This window comes from Crocuta crocuta, unplaced genomic scaffold, assembly GCF_008692635.1.
Source record: "Crocuta crocuta isolate KB4526 unplaced genomic scaffold, BGI_CrCroc_1.0 scaffold124, whole genome shotgun sequence".
Classification (NCBI taxonomy): Eukaryota; Metazoa; Chordata; class Mammalia; order Carnivora; family Hyaenidae; genus Crocuta; species Crocuta crocuta.
The window spans coordinates 5,414,123-5,438,157 of record NW_027551573.1 but is presented as its reverse complement, the minus strand read 5'-3'; the positions used below and the strand labels follow the sequence as shown (position 1 = coordinate 5,438,157).

At 40.3% G+C, this 24,035-nt stretch overlaps 1 protein-coding gene and 1 pseudogene across 3 annotated transcripts in view; one reads left to right on the top strand and one right to left on the bottom strand.

Annotated features, from left to right (window-relative positions):
* RBL2 (RB transcriptional corepressor like 2) overlaps positions 1–24,035 on the top strand; it is a 53,308-nt gene that overhangs the window by 1,322 nt on the left and 27,951 nt on the right. For all 3 annotated transcript variants that reach the window (XM_077751359.1, XM_077751358.1, XM_077751357.1), the window contains exons 2-9: positions 1,659–1,789; positions 4,342–4,542; positions 7,636–7,700; positions 11,361–11,489; positions 17,304–17,464; positions 17,557–17,621; positions 18,249–18,435; positions 22,297–22,463. In XM_077751359.1, the coding sequence (XP_077607485.1) occupies positions 1,659–1,789; positions 4,342–4,542; positions 7,636–7,700; positions 11,361–11,489; positions 17,304–17,464; positions 17,557–17,621; positions 18,249–18,435; positions 22,297–22,463 (1,106 nt within the window). The remainder of the gene's footprint in view (positions 1–1,658; positions 1,790–4,341; positions 4,543–7,635; positions 7,701–11,360; positions 11,490–17,303; positions 17,465–17,556; positions 17,622–18,248; positions 18,436–22,296; positions 22,464–24,035) is intronic.
* Positions 14,902–15,776, bottom strand: LOC144221027 (large ribosomal subunit protein uL18 pseudogene; annotated as a pseudogene).

Sequence of the window (24,035 nt, the reverse complement as noted above, 5' to 3'; positions counted from 1 at the left end):
AGTGAAAAGGGGGTGCGAGTGGGGAGGGGGAAGGCCGAGTGATAGACTGTCTGTAGAGCTTGACTGACCTAGGTGACCTTGGACAATTAACCACTCAATTCTGTGATATGTAAATTTGAATTTCTTGGTACCTACGTCACAGCGTTGATTTGGAGGTTTGATAAGAAATGTGTAGTTTCTGGGGCGCCTGGGTGGCTTAGTCGGTTAAGCATCCGACTTTCGCTAGGTCATGATCTCGTGGTTCGTGGGTTCGAGCCCCGCGTCGGGCTCTGTGCTGGACTGCCAGCTCAGAGCCTGGAGCCTGTTTCAGAGTCTGTGATTCCCTCTCTGACCCTCCCCTGCTCATGCTGTCTCTCTCTCTCTCTCTCTCTCTCTCCCCTAGAAATAAATAAAAATATTTTTTAAAAATGCGTAGTTTCTGTCGTGGACAGTGCTTGTTCTTTAGAGTGTGCAGAGCTCTTTCGTATACTTAGGTGATGTGGCTGCATAGGCCATATTCCTATTTATTTTTCAGGGTTTCTGTGGTCCGTGGTTCCTGCGGCTCTTTGGTTATGGGCATAAGTGCTTCCAAAGAAGCTCTTGTTTTATTCTTAACTATAATCTTTTCATTACGTAGAAGTATTCTCACCGCATAGTTGAGGTATCTCATCTCACAGGGGTTAAGTTGTGTGAAATCCAGTGTTAGTTAAGCAAGTGGCAAATAATAGTATATTATTTTTCTTTCTTTTTTTTTGAAGATTAAAAAAAAATTCTAATGTTTATTTTTGAGAGAGAGAGAGACAGAGCATGAGTGGGGGACGACGGGCAGAGAGAGAGGGAGACAGAGTCCAAACCAGGATCCAGGCTCTGAGCTGACAGCACAGAGCCCGATGTGGGGCTTGAACCCGCTGACCACAAGATCATGACCTGAGCTGAAGTCGGAGGCTTAACTGAATGAGCCACCCAGGGGCCCCAGTATATTATTTTTCAAAACACATTTGATTACTCAGGTCTTTTTTTTAAGACTTGGATCTCAGATTCTTAGCTCAGTTTACCCAGCAAATGGATGATTATTCATTCATAAATTTTTTTTTTCTTTTTGCTTCTTCTTGGCCAGATACTGTTGTAGACGGTGGGGACAGAGCAGTGAGTAAAACTTAAAACTCCCTGCACTCCTGGAGTTTATAGTCAGGGTGATGTAAGGTAACGGACGATGTCAGTCTCGTGGAGAATAAAGCTCGTATGATATTTAATACAGAGTATCGGTTATAGAATTTTATCTTTTGATTTCTTGTATTTCCTCCGATAAGGAAATTGAGGCTGACTGTTCATTTGTCCCACAGAAGGTATCCTCCCTCCCCCCGCCCCAAGGCACAGGAACTGAGAGCTGAGCCAGGTAGAATCTTTATTGCCTGTTTGATCTTGCAAGTTACATAGTATCATCTTCGGCTATGCTCCTGGTCCAGATAGTTGAAAACAAGGACACAGAACAGATTGCTATCTCCCAGTGTGAAATTGTCAGTGTCACAGTATAAGAGAGCACAGGCAATGGAGGCGTCTTTGAAAACAGTGTCCCACAGATGGAAAAGTAGCACTTTTCAGTTTAATCATCAGAGTTTTGTATATTGAAATGTAGATCTAGCTCACTAGTTAAAACTCAGTAATCTTTTATCTTACAGGGAAATGACCTTCACTGGTTAGCATGTGCCTTATATGTGGCTTGCAGAAAATCGGTGCCAACTGTAAGCAAAGGGACGGTTGAAGGAAACTATGTGTCTTTAACTAGAATCCTGCGATGTTCTGAGCAGAGGTAACTATGTCCGAGTTTGAAAAGTAGAGTGTAACAAATGTAAAAGCGTAAAAATCATGGTGATAGAATTCTCATTGTTTATCATTTCCAGGGCATTTGTACCTAAAGAGTGCTGGATTTAGAGACTAGGTCATGGTTTTCCTTTATCACATCTAAGTTAGTATCCATTATATTTTACTTCTTTCGTGAAAAGTATTGAAATTTTANAGGCTCCAGGCTCTGAGCTGTCAGCACAGAACCCGATGCGCGGCTCAAATCCACGGCGGTGAGATCATCATGACCTGAGCCGAAGTTAACACTCAACCGACTGAGCCACCCAGGCGCCCCTCACCTCCTGTTTTCAGCTCAGCTCACGGTCTCACAGTTCATGAGTTTTGAGCCCCGCATCAGGCTCTACGCTTGCAGTGTGGAGCCTGCTTGGGGTTCTTGCTCTCCCTCTCTCTCTCTGCCCCTTCCCCGCTCACTCTCTCGAAAATAAATAAATAAACTTTAAAAACAGAAGTCTTATATGAAGAGTATACTATTAAAGGTTAGGACTTATTATTGTATGATCTTGGGAGAATTCTAAATAAGGATATTAGAGAAACTTTAGGAAATACTCTGAATTGTAAAGGTAAATAAAATATGGTATTAAACTTAGAACTACATGCCCAGGATTTGTATCTTAATATNGGTATACAACACTATTATGATCAGTTTCTGAAAGGGTCAAATCATGTTTTAAAGAAGAGGCAGAAATTGTTTTTTCTATCTGTTGTGTAATTGAATTGATTACATTTATTATTTGTGCCTTTTGGGTGACTTTTCTCTTATGGCTTATTAAAGATTGGTGGGAAAAGGATATTTGGCAGTTTGTGGGGGAAATGCCACTGTCAACACTTATGTACCTGATGTTTTAAAAAAATCACTTACTATTAAAATAATGAACAAGAAATGTAATATTTTAGCTGTAGCCTATTCAACCTTGAACTCCATCCCGAGTTGTATTTAGGCCTAAGAACAAGAGGCAGTGCATAAAGAGTTGAACATCTGGTCTGCACACCTGCAGAAGTGGACTTAAATAAGGTGCAAGAGTACGGTCATTACGGAGAAGAAAAGTGGAGGCAGGGTGATCCAGTTAAGTGACAGACAAGGAACTTTAGGAACAAAGGTCAAATTATGGAATCATCATAAACCATAGTAAATTGAATTTACCCAACATTTTAATGCAAGTAATCTAGTCCTAGGCTTCAGTTGTGTTTCCATTTCAAAAACTCAGTTTCTGTCTTTAAATTTTACCTCTGGGTTCAGATTATTTACTTTTCTGCCATATTGGACTAAAATGGATTAGAAATGAAGAGTATGTTGGGAAAAGATATTTACAATATGTAGAAAGAACAAAAGATCCGTGTCCAGAATTATATAAAGAACTGCTAACGAATGGTTGCATGATTGACAACTAAATGGGTACTAAAACATGGGGAAAGAATGTGATTTCACAAAGCTCAAAACTCACATAGCTGATAGATGTATATAAACAAGTTCAATAAGGAAGTTCAAAGTCAAAGCAGGGTAACTGTCATTCTCTTTAGATCAAGGAAATTTGAAGGCTGATAAAACCAGCTCTAGTCACTATGTAGGGAAACAGGAAGTCTGTATTGCTGGTGTGCACTGGGGAGACTGTAAATTGGCACGGCCACTCGAGTGGCAAATTTGGCGGTCTCTTGGAAAGTTGAAGATGCACCTTCTCTGACTTGGCAATTCTGCATCTTGGCATAGTCCCTAAGGAAGCTCTTACATCCTGGTGCAAGAATGTGTTCGTTACATTACATTACATTTCTAATGTAAAATTAGAAACCTCAGTTTGCACTGGTTGGGGAATGAAAGCAAAAAGTCATGGTAGTTCATATGCAGGAATATTTTTAACCATTAAAATGAATGAACTAGATCTGCACTTATTAATGTTAATCTCAGAAACATTGAATGAAAAAACAAGTTGCTGAATGCGATTTACAGTGTGATACAATTCGTATAAAATCTTAAAACCACACGTAAAGATGATACTACTTACTGTTTATGGATATAGATGGTATAGTAAGTGCATTAAGCAGTAAGTATATAAACACATGGGTGGGAAGGATTCAGACTCACTTGAGAATGGTAGTCATCTTTAGGGGGAAAAAAGGGGGCCCTGGGTTTGGGGAGGAGTACAAATGAGAATTTGGCTGTTTCCGTTGAACCTGAAGCGAACATGACAATTCATTCAATATGTTAATGTTTGTTAAATCTGGCAGTTGGGTCTATAAGTCTTGGTTGCATTCCTCTGATGAATTGTTTTGTATTTTTATCTATTTCATAACTTAAAAACTCAGGCCATCTCTGAAAAGAAGTAGATTAGGGAAATCAGAGAAATACACCAGTCGGTAAGACACGAAGCTAGTCAGAGGCATGAGTTGGGATCTTATATCACTGTCTAAAAGTAATGTAACGAGTTCACTTTGGTTTAGTAATATTTGTGTAGCCTACCTTTGTGTTGATTTTGAAAATATCTCATTGTTTATTTTTAATATCAGCTTAATTGAATTTTTTAACAAGATGAAGAAGTGGGAAGACATGGCGAATCTACCCCCACATTTCAGAGAGCGTACTGAGAGGCTAGAAAGAAACTTCACTGTGTCAGCAGTAATCTTTAAGAAATATGAACCCATTTTCCAGGACATTTTTAAATATCCTCAGGAGGAGCAGCCGCGTCAACAGAGAGGAAGAAAGCAGCGGTATGTCTTTTTTATATTTGTTAGTCAGGAATAACACATTTTTTTAAATATATATTTTTTAATGTGTATTATTTTTGAGAGAGGGAGAGACCGAGAGCAAGCAGGGGAAGGGCAGAGAGAGAGGGAGACACAGAATCCGAGGCAGGCTCCAGGCTCCGAGCTGTCAGCACAGAGCCTGATGCAGGGCTCGAACCCACAGAGTGCGAGATCATGACCTGAGCTGAAGTCGGCCACTTTACTGACTGAGCCACCCAGGCGCCCCAGGAAAAACACATTTTTAAAAATCTGTCCTGCAGTTTTGCTCCCTCGGTTTGTGTCTCTCAGCATATTTTGCTAGTCTATAAAAAATATTTGTGATTTCATAAATAATCTTTCTTTCTGGTGGCTTTCTTTAAATAATGATTTTTCCTTCTCATTGTATGTTAGCCGTGAAGAATTTGGCCTCCTTCATATTGCAAAGTGCACGGGATTATTGTTTCTATAAACTCTCCCTTTTCATTTAAGCAACCCAAAATGCAAACCTCATACCTTATGTATTTGCACCAGTTAGCCACTGCTTAATTTGATGTTATTGGTTATGTTGACTGTTACTATTATTTTCTGTATGATATCAACTATTTCTGTTATTTGACTTTTATGTCAGATGTCGTAGGCAATAATCCCCTGCGTCCTGGCTTCTCTATGTATTTTGATGTTTGCAACCAATCAAGAGTAGAGAGGCTGGACAGTGGGAGAGTAGGGGTACAGAAACTGTTATGACTCTGTGCTTTCCGAGTATGTCTTCAAAATCTGTAGCCTCATTCTGGCTCGGCGTTTCCCATCTTTCCTGAGAGATAGAGGCGGTCACGGGATCCAAATCCTCTACCTTTATCATGAACCCTTTTTTATAAGGTAGAAATGGAAGTTGTTCTTAAAATAGAACTAGAAAAATGTTGACAAGAAAAGTGGGGCAAAAATCAATTTAAAAATCAAGCAAACTGTGTACTTTCTTGGATAGTTGACCCCACTGATAGGGAAGCAGCTGGTCCAGTTTGCTTATGATTTCAGAGAGTTGACTCTGTACAGTTAAATACAGTTTGGATAGATGCTTTGTTCTAAATCCGAGCGAGGCTGATGTGATCATTTATAGAAAGATGTAGGATATCTTCTTTCTTTGGAGTGTTGTAGAAAATGATTTTAGGTTGCGCTTCCTTTGATGTCTATTAGGCTATGTATAGTACCTAATTCTGGTTAAGAAAATTAGAAGATAACTTTATTTTTAAAAGTTTAAAATATACTGTATACCTTTATTAGTACTCTTGGCTCATAGTGATGATAATGTATTCCACTTACTAAGCATTACTATGGGGCAGGAACTGTTGAGAATTTAAAGCTGTATTACTTGAATGAATCCCTACGACAACTCTCTGAGGTTGATGCTGTTGTCACAGGCGGGGAAACATACGAGGTTAAGTAATTTGGTCAAGATCACACAGTAAGTGTGGAGCTGTCATTGACACCAGTAGTCGCTTGCAGAACCCCTGTTGCTGTACCACGACTCTATACTATACCCCACACATACCAGTCTCTGAAAGTTTGTCACTGGGTACGTATTGAGAACTTAGTGTGTGAAGTATGTCGTTAGGGATGACACAGGACACAAGTATTGAAAAAAACAAAAACCCACAGCCAAGGTCTTTTGAGAGCTTACAGTATAGTTGTGGAGAGGAGGCATGCATAAATGCGAAAGATAACAGAAACGTACAGCTTCTGAGGCAACATTAAAGCACTGCACATGAGCCGCTCAGGTACAGCTCCATGGAAGAAGGAACGATGGGCAGGATTTTGGTGGGTGACTCTGGAGCTGTAGATGGAGCCTTCTTCGTACAGGATAAAGGAGGTATACAGCGCAGTGGCAAAGTAAGAGGCAACTGGCTGAGTAAGGTCAGTAAGGGTAAGTTCTAGGGCGCTTGAGTCACAGATTCGGTGTTTAGAGTGGCTTGGGTTCTAAGCTAAAAAGGTTGACTTTAAAGTGATTAATTTTAAAAAAGAGGCACGTCTGAGAGGCTCAGTCGGTTGCCTGTCTGACTCTTGATTTTGGTTCAGGTCATGATCTCTCGGTTGGGGAGGTCGAGCCCCCATCAGGCTCTGCAGTGAGTGTGGAGCCTGCTTGAGATTCTGTCTCTCTTTCCTTCTGCTCCTCTCCCCCATTCTCTCTCTGTCTCTGTCTCTCTTTCAAATTAAGAAAAAAAATGTTTAAAAAAACCTGATTTTTATCTTGGTAGGCATCAAGACTGGATAGTTATGTGCCTGGGGTAGGGAAGCCATTTTTAAAAGCAGGGCACTGACATTTAAGCCTTGCCACGGACTGCTGAATCAAGTACAAACCTCTTCCTATGCAAGGAGACTAGTTGTTCAGCAGATAAAGAGACCGAGGCACATGGGGGCAAGCGTGCGGAGCTGCAGACCGTGGGAGAACTGAACCCAGTCTCCTGATTCTTCCCTTCAGAGCTCCTCGCTGGGATGTGGAGACAGCAGATGTCTTCTCTCAGCAGTGGCAGAGCTTTCGCTAGAAAAGCCGAGAGCTGAAAACAAGTCCGAAACTCCCTTTAGCAGACAGCTTGGCAAAGTGTCACGGAGAGTCTTAAGGATAAAGAGGAAGGAATTCTGGGAAGCCCAGAATTTACATGAAGTAGTCCTTTTGTGACCCGATATAACCTGGAATGTCTTTGGGAAGCGAGGGTTGACAGGCCACTAGCCGTGATGAAGGGAAAGTGGGGAGCTGTCTGAGGGCATACACGGGTCCTCCAGCAGCATGAGCCTTGCTGGTGTCATCAAAAGAACTGTTGTTCCGCATTTTCTACCTTACCGGTCTTGACCTTGAAAGCCTTTTATAGTTCTTCAGACTTTTCTTCTTTCTGCGGTGAACTCTCTTCCCGGCTCCGTCCTTACCAGTGTTTGGTTGGAGCAGAACTTCTTTCACATTTTTCATGTGAAGTGAATCTCCTATCACTCCCTTTACCTGTGGGTTTTGTTTGTTACCTCATTTATAGTCATTTGTGATGTCCTTTTTGAATTCTTCTGTTCTCTCACAACTCTCTTTCTCCCCTGCAGGCGACAGCCCTGTACCGTGTCCGAAGTTTTCCATTTTTGTTGGGTGCTTTTTATATACGCAAAAGGTAAGACAGAGTAATATTTATCCAGATGTTAGCTCATTTAAATGTTCAGGTACTACTTTTGTCCATCTGCAGTGTGTATCAGGAAATGATTCAACTGAAAAATTTCTCAGTGGCTTGAATCTCAGATTCGTTTTTTAAGTATTGTCTTTTCATAAGTCTTTTGAATTTGTTTATAATGTCCAAAGCTTCTTTTATTAAATGGAAAATCCTTTTAATCTGTTCCTACATAACATCTTTTCCATCCAGAGCTACTCTTCTGAATTACGGACTGAAAACACAGTAGTGGTTTGTATCGGTATCTTGAGCTGTATCTTTCATGAGCTGGGTCTTAACTTTGTTGAGGGTGACTGCTCACCGTTAGTGTAGTCCAGATGACTTTTTGCATCTTGTTCAGATAAATACACTTGCTCCAGTGCCTTTGGATACAATTTATTTTCTCTCCCCTCTCATCTCCCTTAACTTACCCAAGGTCTGTCTTCAGTGAAATATGTTTTTATATTTTTGTGTGTCCTCTCTATATTTCTATGCAGAAATGATTCTTAGTAATCTAAAGAAGAAGAAGAAATACAATTATATTAATTACATAAACTCTGTAGAATGCCTTTGCTATTCAGCAAGCCCCATAAAATACAAAGTTATCATCAAAGGGTCATAGAGCTGGAAGGAATTTCATAAATGTAAGAGATTTTCATTATTAGTTCAAGTAGCCCAAATTATTTAAAGACTAGGTAATGGAGGCCCCCAAATTCACTGCTAGAAACAGAGCTAGGATTTGAACCCAGATCTAGCTCTTGGTTTCATGCCAGATGTGAAGGCCCTTGAGCAAGGATGTGTCCCTCCATGGGTCTCCGGGTTTGGTGTGTCTGGTTATAGCTGGTCGTCTCTAGCTGTTTAGGTGACAGCCCATCCTTCCTCCCTGAGCTACATGGTTGATTGAAAAGAAGAGTCTTTCTTCTGCCAAAAATAAACTGTTAGTTATTTTGCTTTCCATCACGCTGGCGTGTTTCTCTAGTGGAGATAAAGGTACTATGATAAATGGCACGAAAAGGCGGTGTAGGAGCATATAAGCTGCTCTCCTCATGGCCACTAGCCCTCGCTGCCGCTTTTAGCTTGCGCCGCTGGTAGTATATATGATACTAAGCGTGCCATTAGGTTGTGGGCAAGTGTATCTGACTTCTGGGATTTTTATCTCTTTTGTTTATGCTTTTGATGGCATATGTGTCCCTGGGAATGAGTGTATTTTGATACGATAGAGATTATTTTAAAAGAATTTTATTTTCCTTACTTACATTTTGGTCTCTCTCGATCAACTGGGTGGCATAGTTTTTGTCTCTGCAGTTAACTCCATGGGGGAGTGGTGTTATTAATTCAGCCTGTAATTATTTAATCTGAAGAGGCTTCGTCTCCTGACAGTCCAACGCTGTGATCTCATATGAGTCACTACGATCTTTTCTGATAAAGGAAAGATTTAATTAGTTTTATTCAGGTCTCGATTTAGTTATTTGGGGGAGAGTTGTATTGTACTCTTTTATCGCCCCTTTCCCCGTGACTCTCTCTGCAGCATACAGGCATCCCAGACTGTCGTTCCTGATAGGTAAGCCAGGGTTGTTGTGCCTGTTACCCTTGTTGACTTCCTATGGCGAGTACACACTGCTGACAAGTTGGGGCTTGTCATCACGAAGGGCTTTGCGGCCTGAAGACCGATTGGTGCCACTTCCTGTTTTACTATCTACCAGTCTCCTCATTCCTGATAAATATGCCAATTTTGGAGTTTAAACAAGTAATCTTTGTTGTTGGAAAGATACCCTACCTCCCTTGCAAAGTGACATTTCTTTCTAAAGTCAGGATTTGAAACTCCAAGTCTGTCACGTTGGGACAGCCAGGGGCTTTAAATTAGATTCTGACCCGTGGGGGCATTTTTTGTTAGAAGTTACTGTGCTGCTGTTTTTGCCTTGATGACAAGTACACACCAGTGACAAGTTTAGGCTTGTCAGTGTGACGGGCTTTGTAGCTTGAAGCCAGTAGGTGCCCCTTCCTGTCTTACATTTGAGAAACTGGCTCCTTTAATATTAAAAATCTTTATGGTGGAAGCAGGCAAGTTAGCTTGGTTCTATCAGTGCAACACTTAACCTGTTAATGATCATTCACTTTTCTGGCAACAGAAAAGTATTTTTTTCTCTTTAATTCATTTAAATTGATTCATTGAATCCTCTATACAAAAGACTTATCCTGATATGCAGAGGTAAGTGGTAACTTTCTTTGGAGGAAAGGAGAAAAAAAAAGGAAAAAAGCCTGAAACAAAGCAGTGTGTGTGTGTGTGTGTGTGTGTTTGCATGCATTTGGGTAGGCATTAAGTGTAAAAATGTGGAGGCTTAGAAATAATTCCTCAGATGTATGTTAGCTATTTAAATTGAATTCATGTGATGTAAAATCACTAGGAAGCCTTTATATGTTGTGTTTCATGGGAAAAGGGATATGCTCAAAGTTATTTAAAAACTCTAGAGATATTTCTTATTTTTTTTTAATGTTTTATTTATTTCTAGGAGAGAGAGAGGGAGAGACAGCGTGAGCAGGGGAGGGTCAGAGAGAGAGGGAGTCACAGACTGAAACAGGCTCCAGGCTCTGAGCTGGCAGTCAGCACAGAGCCCGACGCGGGGCTCGAACCCACGAACCGCGAGATCATGACCTAAGCGAAAGTCGGATGCTTAACCGACTAAGCCACCCAGGCGCCCCATATATTTCTTAATTTTTAAGAATAAAACTGTTCAGTTGCCTATAAAAACTGATTTTAGTGTTAGGCGTAAACTAGCATTTCAGAAATGACATGTTTCTGTAGGTTTGAGTTTGGGCTTCTTTTTTCTTTGTTTACTAAGCATCAGCATTATTTCCAGGATATTGGCTCTAGACTTAAATACCTTTCATTGTGGTCCTTTTGTATTAATTTGTATCAGTTTGTATTATTATTAGAAAATCTTTCAAATGTTACTGTTAGGAGTCTGATTATAGGTTCTGGCCTTTTTAAAGTATATACATGAAAAAATCACTCTTCAGCTATTCCTGTCCTAAGTATTTCTACTAAGCTTTTTTTTTAAATAAATTTCCCTCTTAGAACTGCTTTTTAAACTAGATGTTGGACCCAAAGATGTTGAACCACTGTGTTTTCATTTTCATTTCATTTCATTTTAGTTTTTTCAGTTTTTTTGTTTTTAATTAGTTAAGTTTAAAATTTTAATTTCAATATAGGTAACATATTAGTTTTGGGTATATAAGATCTACTCATTTTCTTAACAGAAAAATATTTTCACAGTAAAGAATTTGCTGCCGTTGGAGATAATGTATGAAGTTGTTTAGAATTTTCAAAGAAAAGCAGTGATAAAATTTTAGTCTGCTACTAGGGATTTCATGATTGTTGAATGACTGTGGATTGAGTGAATGAATGTCATTTTTTGTAAAGTTTTGGTTTTAGTTACACTCTCAGAAATTTATTAGACTTTAAGAGTAATATTTCAAAATGCAAATTTGCCAGAACACTTTATGTAGCTTTCGAGTCAAGTGTTGTACGGTGCATGTATAATGTCATTTTAATTAAAGGGAGACGTTATGTTTAAACCATTGTAAAGTTGATGCAGATTTACTTGATAACTGTTTGTATTCCTATAGGCAATTTCCCCATGATTAGTGATGATTTGGTCAATTCTTATCATCTTCTGCTGTGTGCTTTGGACTTGGTTTATGGAAATGCCCTTCAGTGTTCCAACCGTAAAGAACTTGTGAACCCTAATTTTAAAGGTAAGTGTGTAAATCAAAGATTATTAGAAACCTCACATTTCTACATTATGTTTATTCGTGGGAGCAGTACATATACCACAGGTTTCCTAGCATCAGAGACGTTAAGTGCTTTGAAAAGCTCCATCATCATAATCTACAGTACTCATAATTACTTAAACCCCTGTAAAAATATTTATGGAAAGAACAGTTGCAAACATTACAAAGTGTAAAGTCTTACATGACAAGTTGAGAAATTTCTGAAACAGCAAGAAGGATTTAAAAACCTACAGTAGCAAAGTCACATTAAACTGATGTTGTTTTTCTACGTTGCCAAGCTTTGCGTCTGACACACAGTAGGAGCTCAAAATGGATTTATTGAAATGATCTTCATTTCAGGTTTTTTCCTACAGAAGAGGAGTCGGTATGGTTGTGAATAAGTAAAATGAATTCTTAGCTCTCAAACTAAAAAGATGAATAGGAATGATTATTTTGGCAATACATTTAAGCGAGCTTTAAGGCCATGTTATTTCTATGTATTATATGCAGTAAGAGACCAAATTATAACTAACTTACAATTAATATTATAAATATTAAACAGTATTTATAGAGGTAGTATATAATACTGTTGTCATTTGAATAATACCATGGTAGGATTCTGAGTGGTTTCCAGTTTTGGGGTGGTTATAGTTAAAATTTTAGCTTGTCTGACTCTGAAGGTTTTTTTTTTTTAATGTTTATTTATTTTGAGAGAGAGCACAAGCATGTGTGCACACATAAGCAGGGGGAGGGGCAGAGAGAGAGGGAGAGAGAGAATCCCAAGCAGTCTCCGTACTGTCAGTACACAGCCTGACACTGGGCTTGATCCCACAAGCCATGAGATCATGACCTGGACCAAGGTCAAGAGTCAGAAGTTGAACTGACTGAGCCACCACCCGGGTGACCCCAAGGTAGATATTTAAAGTTAGTGGAGTTACTTAGTTGTTACTGCTTCGTACATTTAACGTTCTTCACGTTCTCTCCTTTGTCTCCTTTCCTTCCAACTCCCTTTTATATTTCTATGCAGTGGCTTCTTTTTGGTTTTCCCCTCTTATTTATTTATTCTTTTTTGTTGTTGTTTGTTTTTAGTTTATTTATTTATTAGAGAGAGAGAGAGAGAGACCCCGTGCTGTCAGTCCAGAGCCGCCTAGCACAGAACTCGAACCCATGAACTGTGAGATGATGAGCTGAGCCGAAATCAAGAGTCAGACGCGTAACTGACTGAGCCACCCAGGCGCCCCTTATTTATTTATTCTTATCCTGAGTCTTGGGCAAGAATAAGCTGTAAATCAGTATGTTAACTACATCTAATATAATGAAATGAAAGTATAGAAATAGTATTTACTTTGAATAGTAATTTTTTCAAAGTTGTATTTTTTATTTGAATGTCAGACGTATTTGCAAAGTTTTATTTTTCATGTTTTTTAGCTCTTCTAGCAATATGCTAAAATTGTTACCTCAGCTTTTTTTTTCTTTAACTGTCTCCAGATAAATAATTAACTGAAATCTTTTTGAGTAGTGATACACTTTATCTGTATTTACTGCTTATTTATTTTTATTTAAGTACAGTTAACATACACTGTCACATTAGTTTCAAGTGTACAACATAGTGAGTCGACAACTCTGCATCACTCAGCGCTCACCACAGGAAGTGTAGTCACCATCTGGCACCTTGCTGGGTTATGACCGTATTACTGATTACATTCCTCATGTTGTACTTTTCATCTCTATGCCTCGTACATTTTATTTTATTTTTATTTCTTCATTTATTTTTTAAATGTTTTTTATTTATTTCTGAGAGAGAGACAGCATGAGCAGACGAGGGTCAGAGAGAGAGGGAGATACAGAATCCGAAGCAGGTTCCAGGCTCTGAGCAGTCAGCACAGAGCCCCACGCGGGGCTTGAACTCCCAAACCGGGAGATCATGACCTGAGCTGAAGTCAAACGCTCAACCAACTGAGCCANTTCCAGTTTTGGGGTGGTTATAGTTAAAATTTTAGCTTGTCTGACTCTGAAGGTTTTTTTTTTTTAATGTTTATTTATTTTGAGAGAGAGCACAAGCATGTGTGCACACATAAGCAGGGGGAGGGGCAGAGAGAGAGGGAGAGAGAGAATCCCAAGCAGTCTCCGTACTGTCAGTACACAGCCTGACACTGGGCTTGATCCCACAAGCCATGAGATCATGACCTGGACCAAGGTCAAGAGTCAGAAGTTGAACTGACTGAGCCACCACCCGGGTGACCCCAAGGTAGATATTTAAAGTTAGTGGAGTTACTTAGTTGTTACTGCTTCGTACATTTAATGTTCTTCACGTTCTCTCCTTTGTCTCCTTTCCTTCCTAACTCCCTTTTATATTTCTATGCAGTGGCTTCTTTTTGGTTTTCCCCTCTTATTTATTTATTCTTTTTTGTTGTTGTTTGTTTTTAGTTTATTTATTTATTAGAGAGAGAGAGAGAGAGACCCCGTGCTGTCAGTCCAGAGCCGCCTAGCACAGAACTCGAACCCATGAACTGTGAGATGATGAGCTGAGCCGAAATCAAGAGTCAGACGCGTAACTGACTGAGCCACCCAGGCGCCCCTTATTTATTTATTCTTATCCTGAGTCTTGGGCAAGAATAAGCTGTAAATCAGTATGTTAACTACATCTAATATAATGAAATGAAAGTATAGAAATAGTATTTACTTTGAATAGTAATTTTTTCAAAGTTGTATTTTTTATTTGAATGTCAGACGTATTTGCAAAGTTTTATTTTTCATGTTTTTTAGCTCTTCTAGCAATATGCTAAAATTGTTACCTCAGCTTTTTTTTTCTTTAACTGTCTCCAGATAAATAATTAACTGAAATCTTTTTGAGTAGTGATACACTTTATCTGTATTTACTGCTTATTTATTTTTATTTAAGTACAGTTAACATACACTGTCACATTAGTTTCAAGTGTACAACATAGTGAGTCGACAACTCTGCATCACTCAGCGCTCACCACAGGAAGTGTAGTCACCATCTGGCACCTTGCTGGGTTATGACCGTATTACTGATTACATTCCTCATGTTGTACTTTTCATCTCTATGCCTCGTACATTTTATTTTATTTTTATTTCTTCATTTATTTTTTAAATGTTTTTTATTTATTTCTGAGAGAGAGACAGCATGAGCAGACGAGGGTCAGAGAGAGAGGGAGATACAGAATCCGAAGCAGGTTCCAGGCTCTGAGCAGTCAGCACAGAGCCCCACGCGGGGCTTGAACTCCCAAACCGGGAGATCATGACCTGAGCTGAAGTCAAACGCTCAACCAACTGAGCCACCCAGCTGCCCCTTTCTTCATTTATTTTAGCTACTTAGTGAATATGTTTATTATTGTCTTTATCTGAAGTACCTTCATAGAAATTGTGGTTTGGTTTAGCTCTCAGTGGCCCCCTCCTGAGCCCTAAAGAAGCTTGCCTTCTTTTGAGCTACCTGCTCGCTCTTCTGGGCAAGAGACATCTTGGGAGACATCTACGTCTTGTTAACTTCTTTCTTAGGCTTCTTCTCCTAGACTGGATTCTCTGCCAGAGCAGTGTGAGCTTTACACATCTCCTCCATGTCTGGAGTTACTTTGCTCTTTATATACTGAGAGAATTGTTTCTTGTAAGTGTCTTCATCTTCTTCCATTAGGCAGCACATATAATCTGCAACTTTCTGACCCATGACGTGCTGCCGCTGTCCTTCTGCACTGAGTTACTTGCTTTCCAAATCACAACCAGGGAATCATTTGGTACCATTTGGGACAGCCAAGGCACCGTCTACAGTTCCCTTCAGGGCCCCAGGAACTTTATTTAGAGGAGTAGTTTTGGCAAACCCTGCATCCCAGTGGCAGGCGAAGGCGTCAGGTTGACCATCAATGCTTTCCACACTGTATTCATCTCTACTCACCTCCACTTGGCCTCCTTAGACCTTGCCCAGGCCAGACCTGCTGAGAAGCCTGCAGGCCGCAGCAGGCCCATGCAGCACGCTGCAGCACACTTTGCCAGGCCAGCCTCCACACCGCTCTTTGGGAGTTCACAAGCGTGTGCTGCACAAGCCGTCATATTTCCTTCTGTACGAGCGTTAGCAATCTGACAGATGTTTCTCTGATCTCTCTGTGGACTGTCATCCTGTATTTATGTGTTCTACTTATTTTTATCCTGAATTACCAAGCGCTTCCAAGCATAGTAATTAGTCTTGCCCTCTTGTTGTTTTCTAAATTTCACTTGGTGTCTCTTGATACAAGCCTTATTCCTGACAGCAAACCCCATCCCGTAGAACAGAGACAGGNATTAGAGAGAGAGAGAGAGAGACCCCGTGCTGTCAGTCCAGAGCCGCCTAGCACAGAACTCGAACCCATGAACTGTGAGATGATGAGCTGAGCCGAAATCAAGAGTCAGACGCGTAACTGACTGAGCCACCCAGGCGCCCCTTATTTATTTATTCTTATCCTGAGTCTTGGGCAAGAATAAGCTGTAAATCAGTATGTTAACTACATCTAATATAATGAAATGAAAGTATAGAAATAGTATTTACTTTGAATNGGGGGGGGTGGGCAGTGACTTATTTTATAACTGGAAGTTTGTACTCTTAATCCCTTTTATCCATTTTGCCCACTCCCCCCATCTACCTCTGCTCTGGCAACCACCAGTTTGTTTTCCATACTTAAGAGTCTGTTTTTCATTTCTTTTGCTTTTTAAATTCCGCATGTAAGTGAAATCATATGGTACCTATCACTGTTTGACTTCTTTCACTTGGCATAATACCATCTAAGTCCACCCATGTTGTTGTAAATGGCAAGATCTCATTCTTTTTTTATGGCTGAGTAATATTCTTGTGTGAGTGTGTGTGTGTGTGTGAGACAGAAACAGAGATGGAGAGAGAAAATGAGAGAGATCTAGTCCTCTATTGATGGACACTTGGGTTGCTTCCATCTCTTGGCTATTGTAAATAATGCTGCAGTAAACATGGTGGTCTATAGGCCTTTCCAAACTAGTGTTTTCATTTTCTTTGGGTAAATGTCCAGTGGAATTACTGGATCATATGGTATTTCTTTTTTAAATTTTTGGAGGACATTCCATACTGTTTTCCAAAGTGGTTGCATCAATTTACTATCCTACCCATAGCGTATGAGGATTCCCTCTTCTCCACATCCTCCCCAACGTGTTATTTCTTGTCTTTTTGATTGGTAATAGCCGTTCTGACTGCTGTGAGGTCATATCTCATTATGGTTTTGATTTGCATTTCCCTGGTGATCAGTGATATTGAGCTTCTTTTCATGTGTCGGTTGGACATCTAGATGTCTTCTTTGGAAAGCGTCTATTAAGGTCCTCTGCTCATTTTTTAATTGGACTGCTTGGGGTCTTTTTTGGTGTTGTGTTGCATACATTCTTTATATATTCTGGATATTAGCCCCTTATTGGATAAGTCATTTGCAGATATCTTCTCCCATTCACTGGGTTGCCTTTTTGTTTTGTTGATGGTTTCCTTTGCTGTACGAAAGCTTTTTATTTTGATATAATCCCAGTAGTTGCTTTTGTTTTTGTTTCCCTTGCTTGAGGACACATAGCCATAAGTATGTTGCTAAGGATGATATTGAAGAGATTACTGCGTATGTTGTCTTTTGTCTTTGCTATTTTAGAGGTATATTTAGAGTCAAATTATGCCCCTATACACTGTTTGCAATATGCTCAAATGCTAACTCGTAGGCTGATTAGACTATTTGTATTTTGGTTTATTATGATTTGTTTTGTTGAATGCTACCTGATCTCTCTGTTCTGTGATTCTGTTCATTATAGGCCTATCTGAAGATTTTCATGCTAAGGATTCTAAACCTTCCTCGGACCCACCTTGTGTCATTGAGAAGCTCTGTTCCCTACATGATGGCCTCGTTTTGGAAGCAAAGGGAATAAAGGAACATTTCTGGAAACCCTATATTAGGAAACTCTATGAAAAAAAGGTTTGTAAGTAGTAAAGAAACTATGTGAAAATATTTTCTGTGGAAAGATTTGTTTTAATGTAATGACTTAAGGACCTTTTCTTTCATCACAGCTCCTTAAGGGAAAAGAAGAAAATCTTACAGGGTTTTTAGAACCTGGGAACTTTGCAGAGAGTTTGTGAGTATTTCTGTTATCAGGCCATTTTAATATTTTGTAAATTGTGTACTTAGAAAGCCTCAGAGTTTAGTGTCTTCATTGTTTGTACCCTGGAAACTTGGAATACGTTTTGTGGGAGAACATAGGAAAACAATAAAATCCATCAACTGTTACTCTAAGCACACGGATTTAAATTTACTGGAAATTGTGTGGCTGTTCTTTAAAGCTTCAACAGTTAAGCTTTTGGATAATAATTTTTGAGATAAAGAAATTCTTTTGCCAACTACATAGGTTAAAATGATGATGATGTAGAAGTTGTAAGGACTTCAAAGGTGCCTAGAGCACTAGGAAAGATAATTAAGCGTCTCACCAGAAACTGCACTTACCAGGCAGGTCGGTACACCCTCACCAATATACTGTCAGCAAAATACACTCACTCTCTGAAGGGTGAGCCTAGTGTAGCAAGCGTGTATTTTATACGCCTCAGTTGTAATTAACCATGATCTGAAATTTAACCTTCACAAAATTATTAGAACTTTTAGTAAATAAAAAAAAAAAATGAACAAATTAAGTGGCCTCAAACACTAACTGAAATGGTAGTCCTGTGAGTGTTCATTTTGCTTGTCTTTTTTTCTCTTCTCCCTATAGTAAAGCCATCAATAAGGCCTATGAGGAGTATGTCTTATCTGTTGGGAATTTAGATGAAAGGATATTTCTCGGAGAGGATGCTGAAGAGGAAATTGGGACTCTGTCACGGTGTCTGAACTCCGGTCCAGGAGCAGAGGCTGCTGACAGGGCGCAGATGAAGGCCATCCTGCAGCAGCATTTCGACAGGGTGAGCTGTCTGCTGCCAGGAAAGCAGACATGCCTGAGGGGCTCTGTGTGGTTCTGGAACGTGTGTGTGTGTGTGTGTGTGTGTGTGTGTGTGTGTGTTGTACTTCTTCCAGTATGAAAAAGCAAAATCCTGTCATCCTTAATTGAAAATGTTGTCTCTGTGTTTACTGATTTAATTTTTGTTAGCATCAACCTTCAGAGTTTTCGGTTGGATCTGAGAGAAAGAGCGTTTAATATAAATTTAAGTGGATATACCATGCTGATATAACTGTTAGTTTTGACAAATTGGGCCAGTAATGTACAGCCTTTACCTATCGAACGTAGTAAGCATTTTAGAAAATGTCAGTTGACCTGAATGATACCTTCATCTTGACACTAGAGAAACTGATCATCTGTAGTCTTTAGGAAAATTCCATTAAACTGAGTTTCAGGATCATGGTGTTATTTCATGCATACAATTAGGATGATGGAGACTAAGAGTTTCCCTTCTATTGTGTGATGTTCACAGAAAATACACAGCCTCCAGAGGCTTGTGGATAATTCCAAGGGGTAACTCACCTGTAAGACCAGACTGGTTAGTACTGGCTTACTTACTCATTCAGCAAATATTCTGAAGGCATTCTGTATGCCAGATTGTGTCCTGGATACTGGGATATAGCAGTGAACGCAATAGCCATGAGTACCCTGTTTTATATTCCATTGTGGGGAGATGGACAATAGATAACCAAACTAGTAAATATATAGGATGTTGGATGGTGGTGTATGAAGAAAAGTAAAATAGGGTAGTAGTTTAGGGTGCTGGGGAGACTGGAGAGTGGGTGGGCCTTGGGCTGCTGTGGATGGAGCAGTGAGGAAAGGTGTCTCCGAGGGGGTTACCATCAACAGAGATGTGCAGTGAGGAGGCAAATCTTGTGACCAGCTGAGAAATGCGTTTGAATCCCAGAGAATAGCAGGTGCCAAGGCTTGTGGGAGGAGCATGATTGGCTTTTTGGAGGAAAAATGAGAGCACTGTGTGGTAGGCTTAGAGTGACTGAGAGAATGATGGAAAAGTGAGGTGGGGGGGGGAGTCACAAGGGACAGGCTGGGCCTTGCAGGGCTTTGGAAGCTCTAGTAAGAATTTTTGCTTCTGCTCTGATTGAGAGGAAAGCCATTAGGAAGATGTTATGGAAAACACAGCGGGTGTTTGGTGGGGCAGGGTGGAAGTAGGGAGTTAAGAGGCTGTTGCACTGGTTCTGGTGATAGCTCGTGGTGGTTCAGATCAGAGCAGTGGTGGTGTTGGGGCTGGACTGGAGACGGGGCCCGCAGGGTTTCCGGATGGCTTAGATCCAGGATGAGAAAGAAAATGGTGATGACTCTAGTTGCATAAATGGTGTAAAAGCTGAAGTCCTTACAAAGGCCTCTGAGGTCTTCAGGGACGTAGCCCCGCCGCCTCTGAATTCATCTCCTACCACTCTCCCCCTCACCCCTTGCGCTCACGTCACATTGACCTCTGTTCTCCTTCAGATAATACCCCAACTGAAAGCCTTTGCTCTCGCCGTTTCCTCTACCCAGAACATGTTTCTTCAAGATACTCATGTGGTTTACTTCCTCGCTTCGTTCAGGTGTCTGAGAGACTGACCACTGCGTAGAGTGATAACCACTAGCATCCTCCCCAACCTTTAGCACTTCCTTCCCCTTTCACTTGGTGATTGGTGTTCCTCTTAGTGTTTGTCACTGTCTTAGGTAAGCGGGTGGGTAGAAAGGATTGTTTGTCTGACAGTAAGTAGATGGATATATACAAAGATAGGAAAAAAGAATCGTTTGTTACGCGTCTCCTACGTTAAAATCTAAGCTTCATGAGGGCTGTGACCAGTGCTGTGTTCAGTGCCTGGTACATAGTAGGCATTCTGTGAATATTTATTATTGACAGGTATTCAGGCGAAAAACTCAGAGTTGGGGTTATGATGGTATGTTAGTTTCAGATTTTTTTTTTAGGCATCCTAGTAGGTTGAGGTGGCAGTTTAGAGACACAAGACTGGCGTTCATAGCAGAGGTTGGGGCTGCGTATGTCTGTTCTGGAGACATCAGGATACCGATGGCTTTTAAAACCATGAAGAGTGATTGTATAAGTTGATAGAGAATAGAAGAGGGCAGAGCTCTGGGGCACTCTAAAGTTTGGAAGTGTTTACTTGGAGAAGGAATGTCCTACTATGTAAAAAATATCAGTATTTATACCTGAGTCAAAAAAGACTCCTCTTGGTCAGAATGCACAGGAAGCTTTAAGCTAAGAACTAACAGTGCTACCAGGAAGCTGCATGCTGACCTTGGGCAGAACACTGTCTGTGGCAGCCGTACCTCGTTCCCTTTGCGGAGGCGCTGCTGTCTGCGGGCAGTGCAAGATCTGCTGTTGCTTTTCCCGTACACGTGCAGGGTGTTTTTCCCTCCCAGCAAAGCCCTGGCTCATGTACGGGGAAGAAGCTGGCTATAGGAAAAGCCAGGTAGAGCTGGAATAGCCTTCTGAATGTAGTTAATCCACCCAGATTGTCTCGCTGACCTCTAAAAATTATAGAATTAATTTCTTTGAAACCAAGTGGGAGTCTTGGCTCTATCCTGTTTAAGTCACAGAAAACATGTTGATTTACATCTGTATGTGTAGATTTATATCTGTATGTGTAGATTATGTCTGTACGTGTAGATTTACATCTGTATGGGTAGATTTAGATCTGTATGGGTAGATTTATATCTGTATGGCAAATTCCTCTGCTTATCTGTGTCTCATTAAACTTGAGTAGCCTATTTGCCAGGTATTTCTATAGCTGTCTCTAGAATTAATATATTTAACTACCTGGAGAAACATAGTTTATCCTGAATATTAAAAAACACTCCTGGGCCACCTGGATGGCTCAGCTGGTTAAGCGTTGACTCTTGGTTCCAGCTCTGGTCATGATCTCATGGTTCGTGAGTTCGGGCCCTGCAGCTGGCAGTGCAGAGCTTGCTTAAGATTTTGTGTCTCCCTCTCTCTCTGCACCCCCCCGCTCGCTCACTCGCTTTCTCTCTCTCTCTCTCTCTCAAAATAAATAAGTAAACATTTACAAATAATAATAAAATAAAATAAAAAACACTCCTAAGCTATCTTAACCTTTCAGAGTTTATTAGAAGAAATAGAGAAGATGTTTTATTAGCATATGTATTCGTGCTTAAATTCTCAGATATTAAGTCCTATGTTTTTCACATTTATATTCAAGAATGTTGACTTAAATTTACTTCCCTGAAGAGCTGTTGACTTGAAGGGGGGAACCTGGTAGATTCTAGTAACTAAAGGTAAAGGAGGGGCAAGAAGACTGAAGGCTCTTCTCTGTCAGGCTGTTTTCTCGTCTAGGAATGTTTGCTTTGTTCCGGCTCTCTGAAGCAGAGTTGATGATTTAGATGGGCTTTTGTTAAATCACAGAATTCACTTGGGCCATGTTTAGTTCACAGCTTTCTTGGTCAGTCTTTGAGTAGTTACAGGGCAGTGGGTGGCGGCTGTGAAATTTTGCTTCTCAGTGATGCTCTTACCTGTATATTCCTTGTTTGTGCCTTCGGGCTGAGGCCCGAGGTAGGTATGATAGGGAAGTACGGGAAGTACGCCTTGTCTTAAAGGTTTAACTTTTAAGAGAGAGACTTTCTAGCTGGCTAAAATACAAATTGTCCTTTCACACATCTTCACAAGGAGAGCGGTGGCTCCCAGTGGTGTTAGGTCCAAATTCCAAAAGTGGAGATACTTGAATCATTAAAATTTATCAGTGAAGTCTGGTTTGAATTCTCATTCGTGAAGTAATTGAAAGTCATTCTAACCTAAAATAGTCTTCTTCCCTCTCCCCTTCCCCCCGCCGCCCCCATTTAGTCTAAAGCACTTCGGATCTCCACACCACTCACTGGTGTGAGGTACATTAAGGATAACAGCCCTTGTGTGACCCCCGTTTCTACAGCAACACACAGCTTGAGTCGTCTTCACACCATGCTAACAGGCCTCAAGAATGCGCCAAGTGAGAAGTTGGAACAGATTCTAAGGTCAGTTTGAGTCCTTCTTGCCTTCTAAGATTTGATTGTTGACCATTTTCTATTTTAATTTTTTTTGCTTTTTAGTGGCCTAATTCACCCATTATTAATTTCATACCAGTTGCGTGCTCAGATGTGTTGTTAGTCTGTAGGGGACATAGACCTCCTTCTTTGTTGGTGATCCTTTTTCCTCAGTATCTCCGTGTGCCCCAGCTGTGATCACAGGATACCATAGACTGGTGCCTCATAAACAACAGTAATTAATTTCTTACAGTTCTAGACGCTGGAAGTCCCAAGGTCAAGATGCCAAGATTCAGTGTCTGGTGAGAACTGCGTCCTGGTTCATAGACAGCTGTCTTTTTGCTGTCCTCACAGTGCGCGAGGAGGCAGGGGAACTCTTTAGGGCCTCTTTTATAAAGGCACTAATCCCATCCATGAGGGCTCTGTGTCATGACCTAATCAGCTCCCACGTGCCCCACCACCAAACACCGTCACACTGGGGATTAGGTTTCAACATAGGAATTTGGAGGGGAGCACAAGTAGTCCGCAGCCCTCAGATTTCTTCTGTGTAGTACAGGAGACAGAAACTAACAGCACCAGACACTGCACAAGGCACCAAGCTGTTACCAGATGTTCTAAAGATTTGGTGGGGGGGGGGGATCAAAAAAAATAGGAGTTGTCAAAGGACTTCATGAAGAGGATTGGACCTGTGCAAATTTCTGAGGGGTGAGTCAGATTTTAAAAGATAAAACAGTTAGATTCATAACTAGTGTCAAGCCACCATAACTTCTGTAAGTTCTGTAAAATACCCTTAGCATGAAGAGGAGGTAAACTGCCTTTAGTTCTTTGATCTGCCCAAGACTGGTGGGACTGTCAGTGAGTCCTAGTGAAAAAAGCCCGATAAACTGAATCTTATTACCTGTGTGTAGATTTTTTGCGAGTTTATTTGAAAATATTACCTCCAAGACCTCCCTGTCCTAAAAAGTATAGGATTTGATGAGATAAGGTCCTATAGATGCCTATTTAATTTCTGGTGGTATAGTATAAGAAGGCCCAGTATACACACTTTAGTAATTTCCTACTCTCAGCTGGACTTATTAAATACCAAGGCTGACTAATTTCCCTTTACATTTTCACAGAGTCTGTCTTATTCGTAACTTGACTATGATTAAAACCCAACAGGCTGAGTCTATATGCCTCTTCCTCAGGTGGACCTTGTTTGCCTAGAATACAGAACCGATTTATAAATACATTTTAGAAGACTGACTTCATTTTTAGAGCTTCCAGATCTCTTTCTAGGTGTAGCAGCTTCTTCAATCTTAGACACCATTAGTGGGGTTAAATATTACCAGTAAATGCTAGGTAAAACCAGAGTGTCCTATTTTCTGTAAAAAGGTACCTGTGACTGTGTTCATAAATAAAATTCTGTTTGGTTATGATATTCAGTAGCAACCTCTAGCAGGATTATAACTGATTTTTATTTTCTTTAGAATTTTCTAAACTTGCTACATTTTTACAGTGAATATTTATAATATTTATATCTGTGATCAAAATAAAAGCATAGTTGCTTCTATATTTTCATGC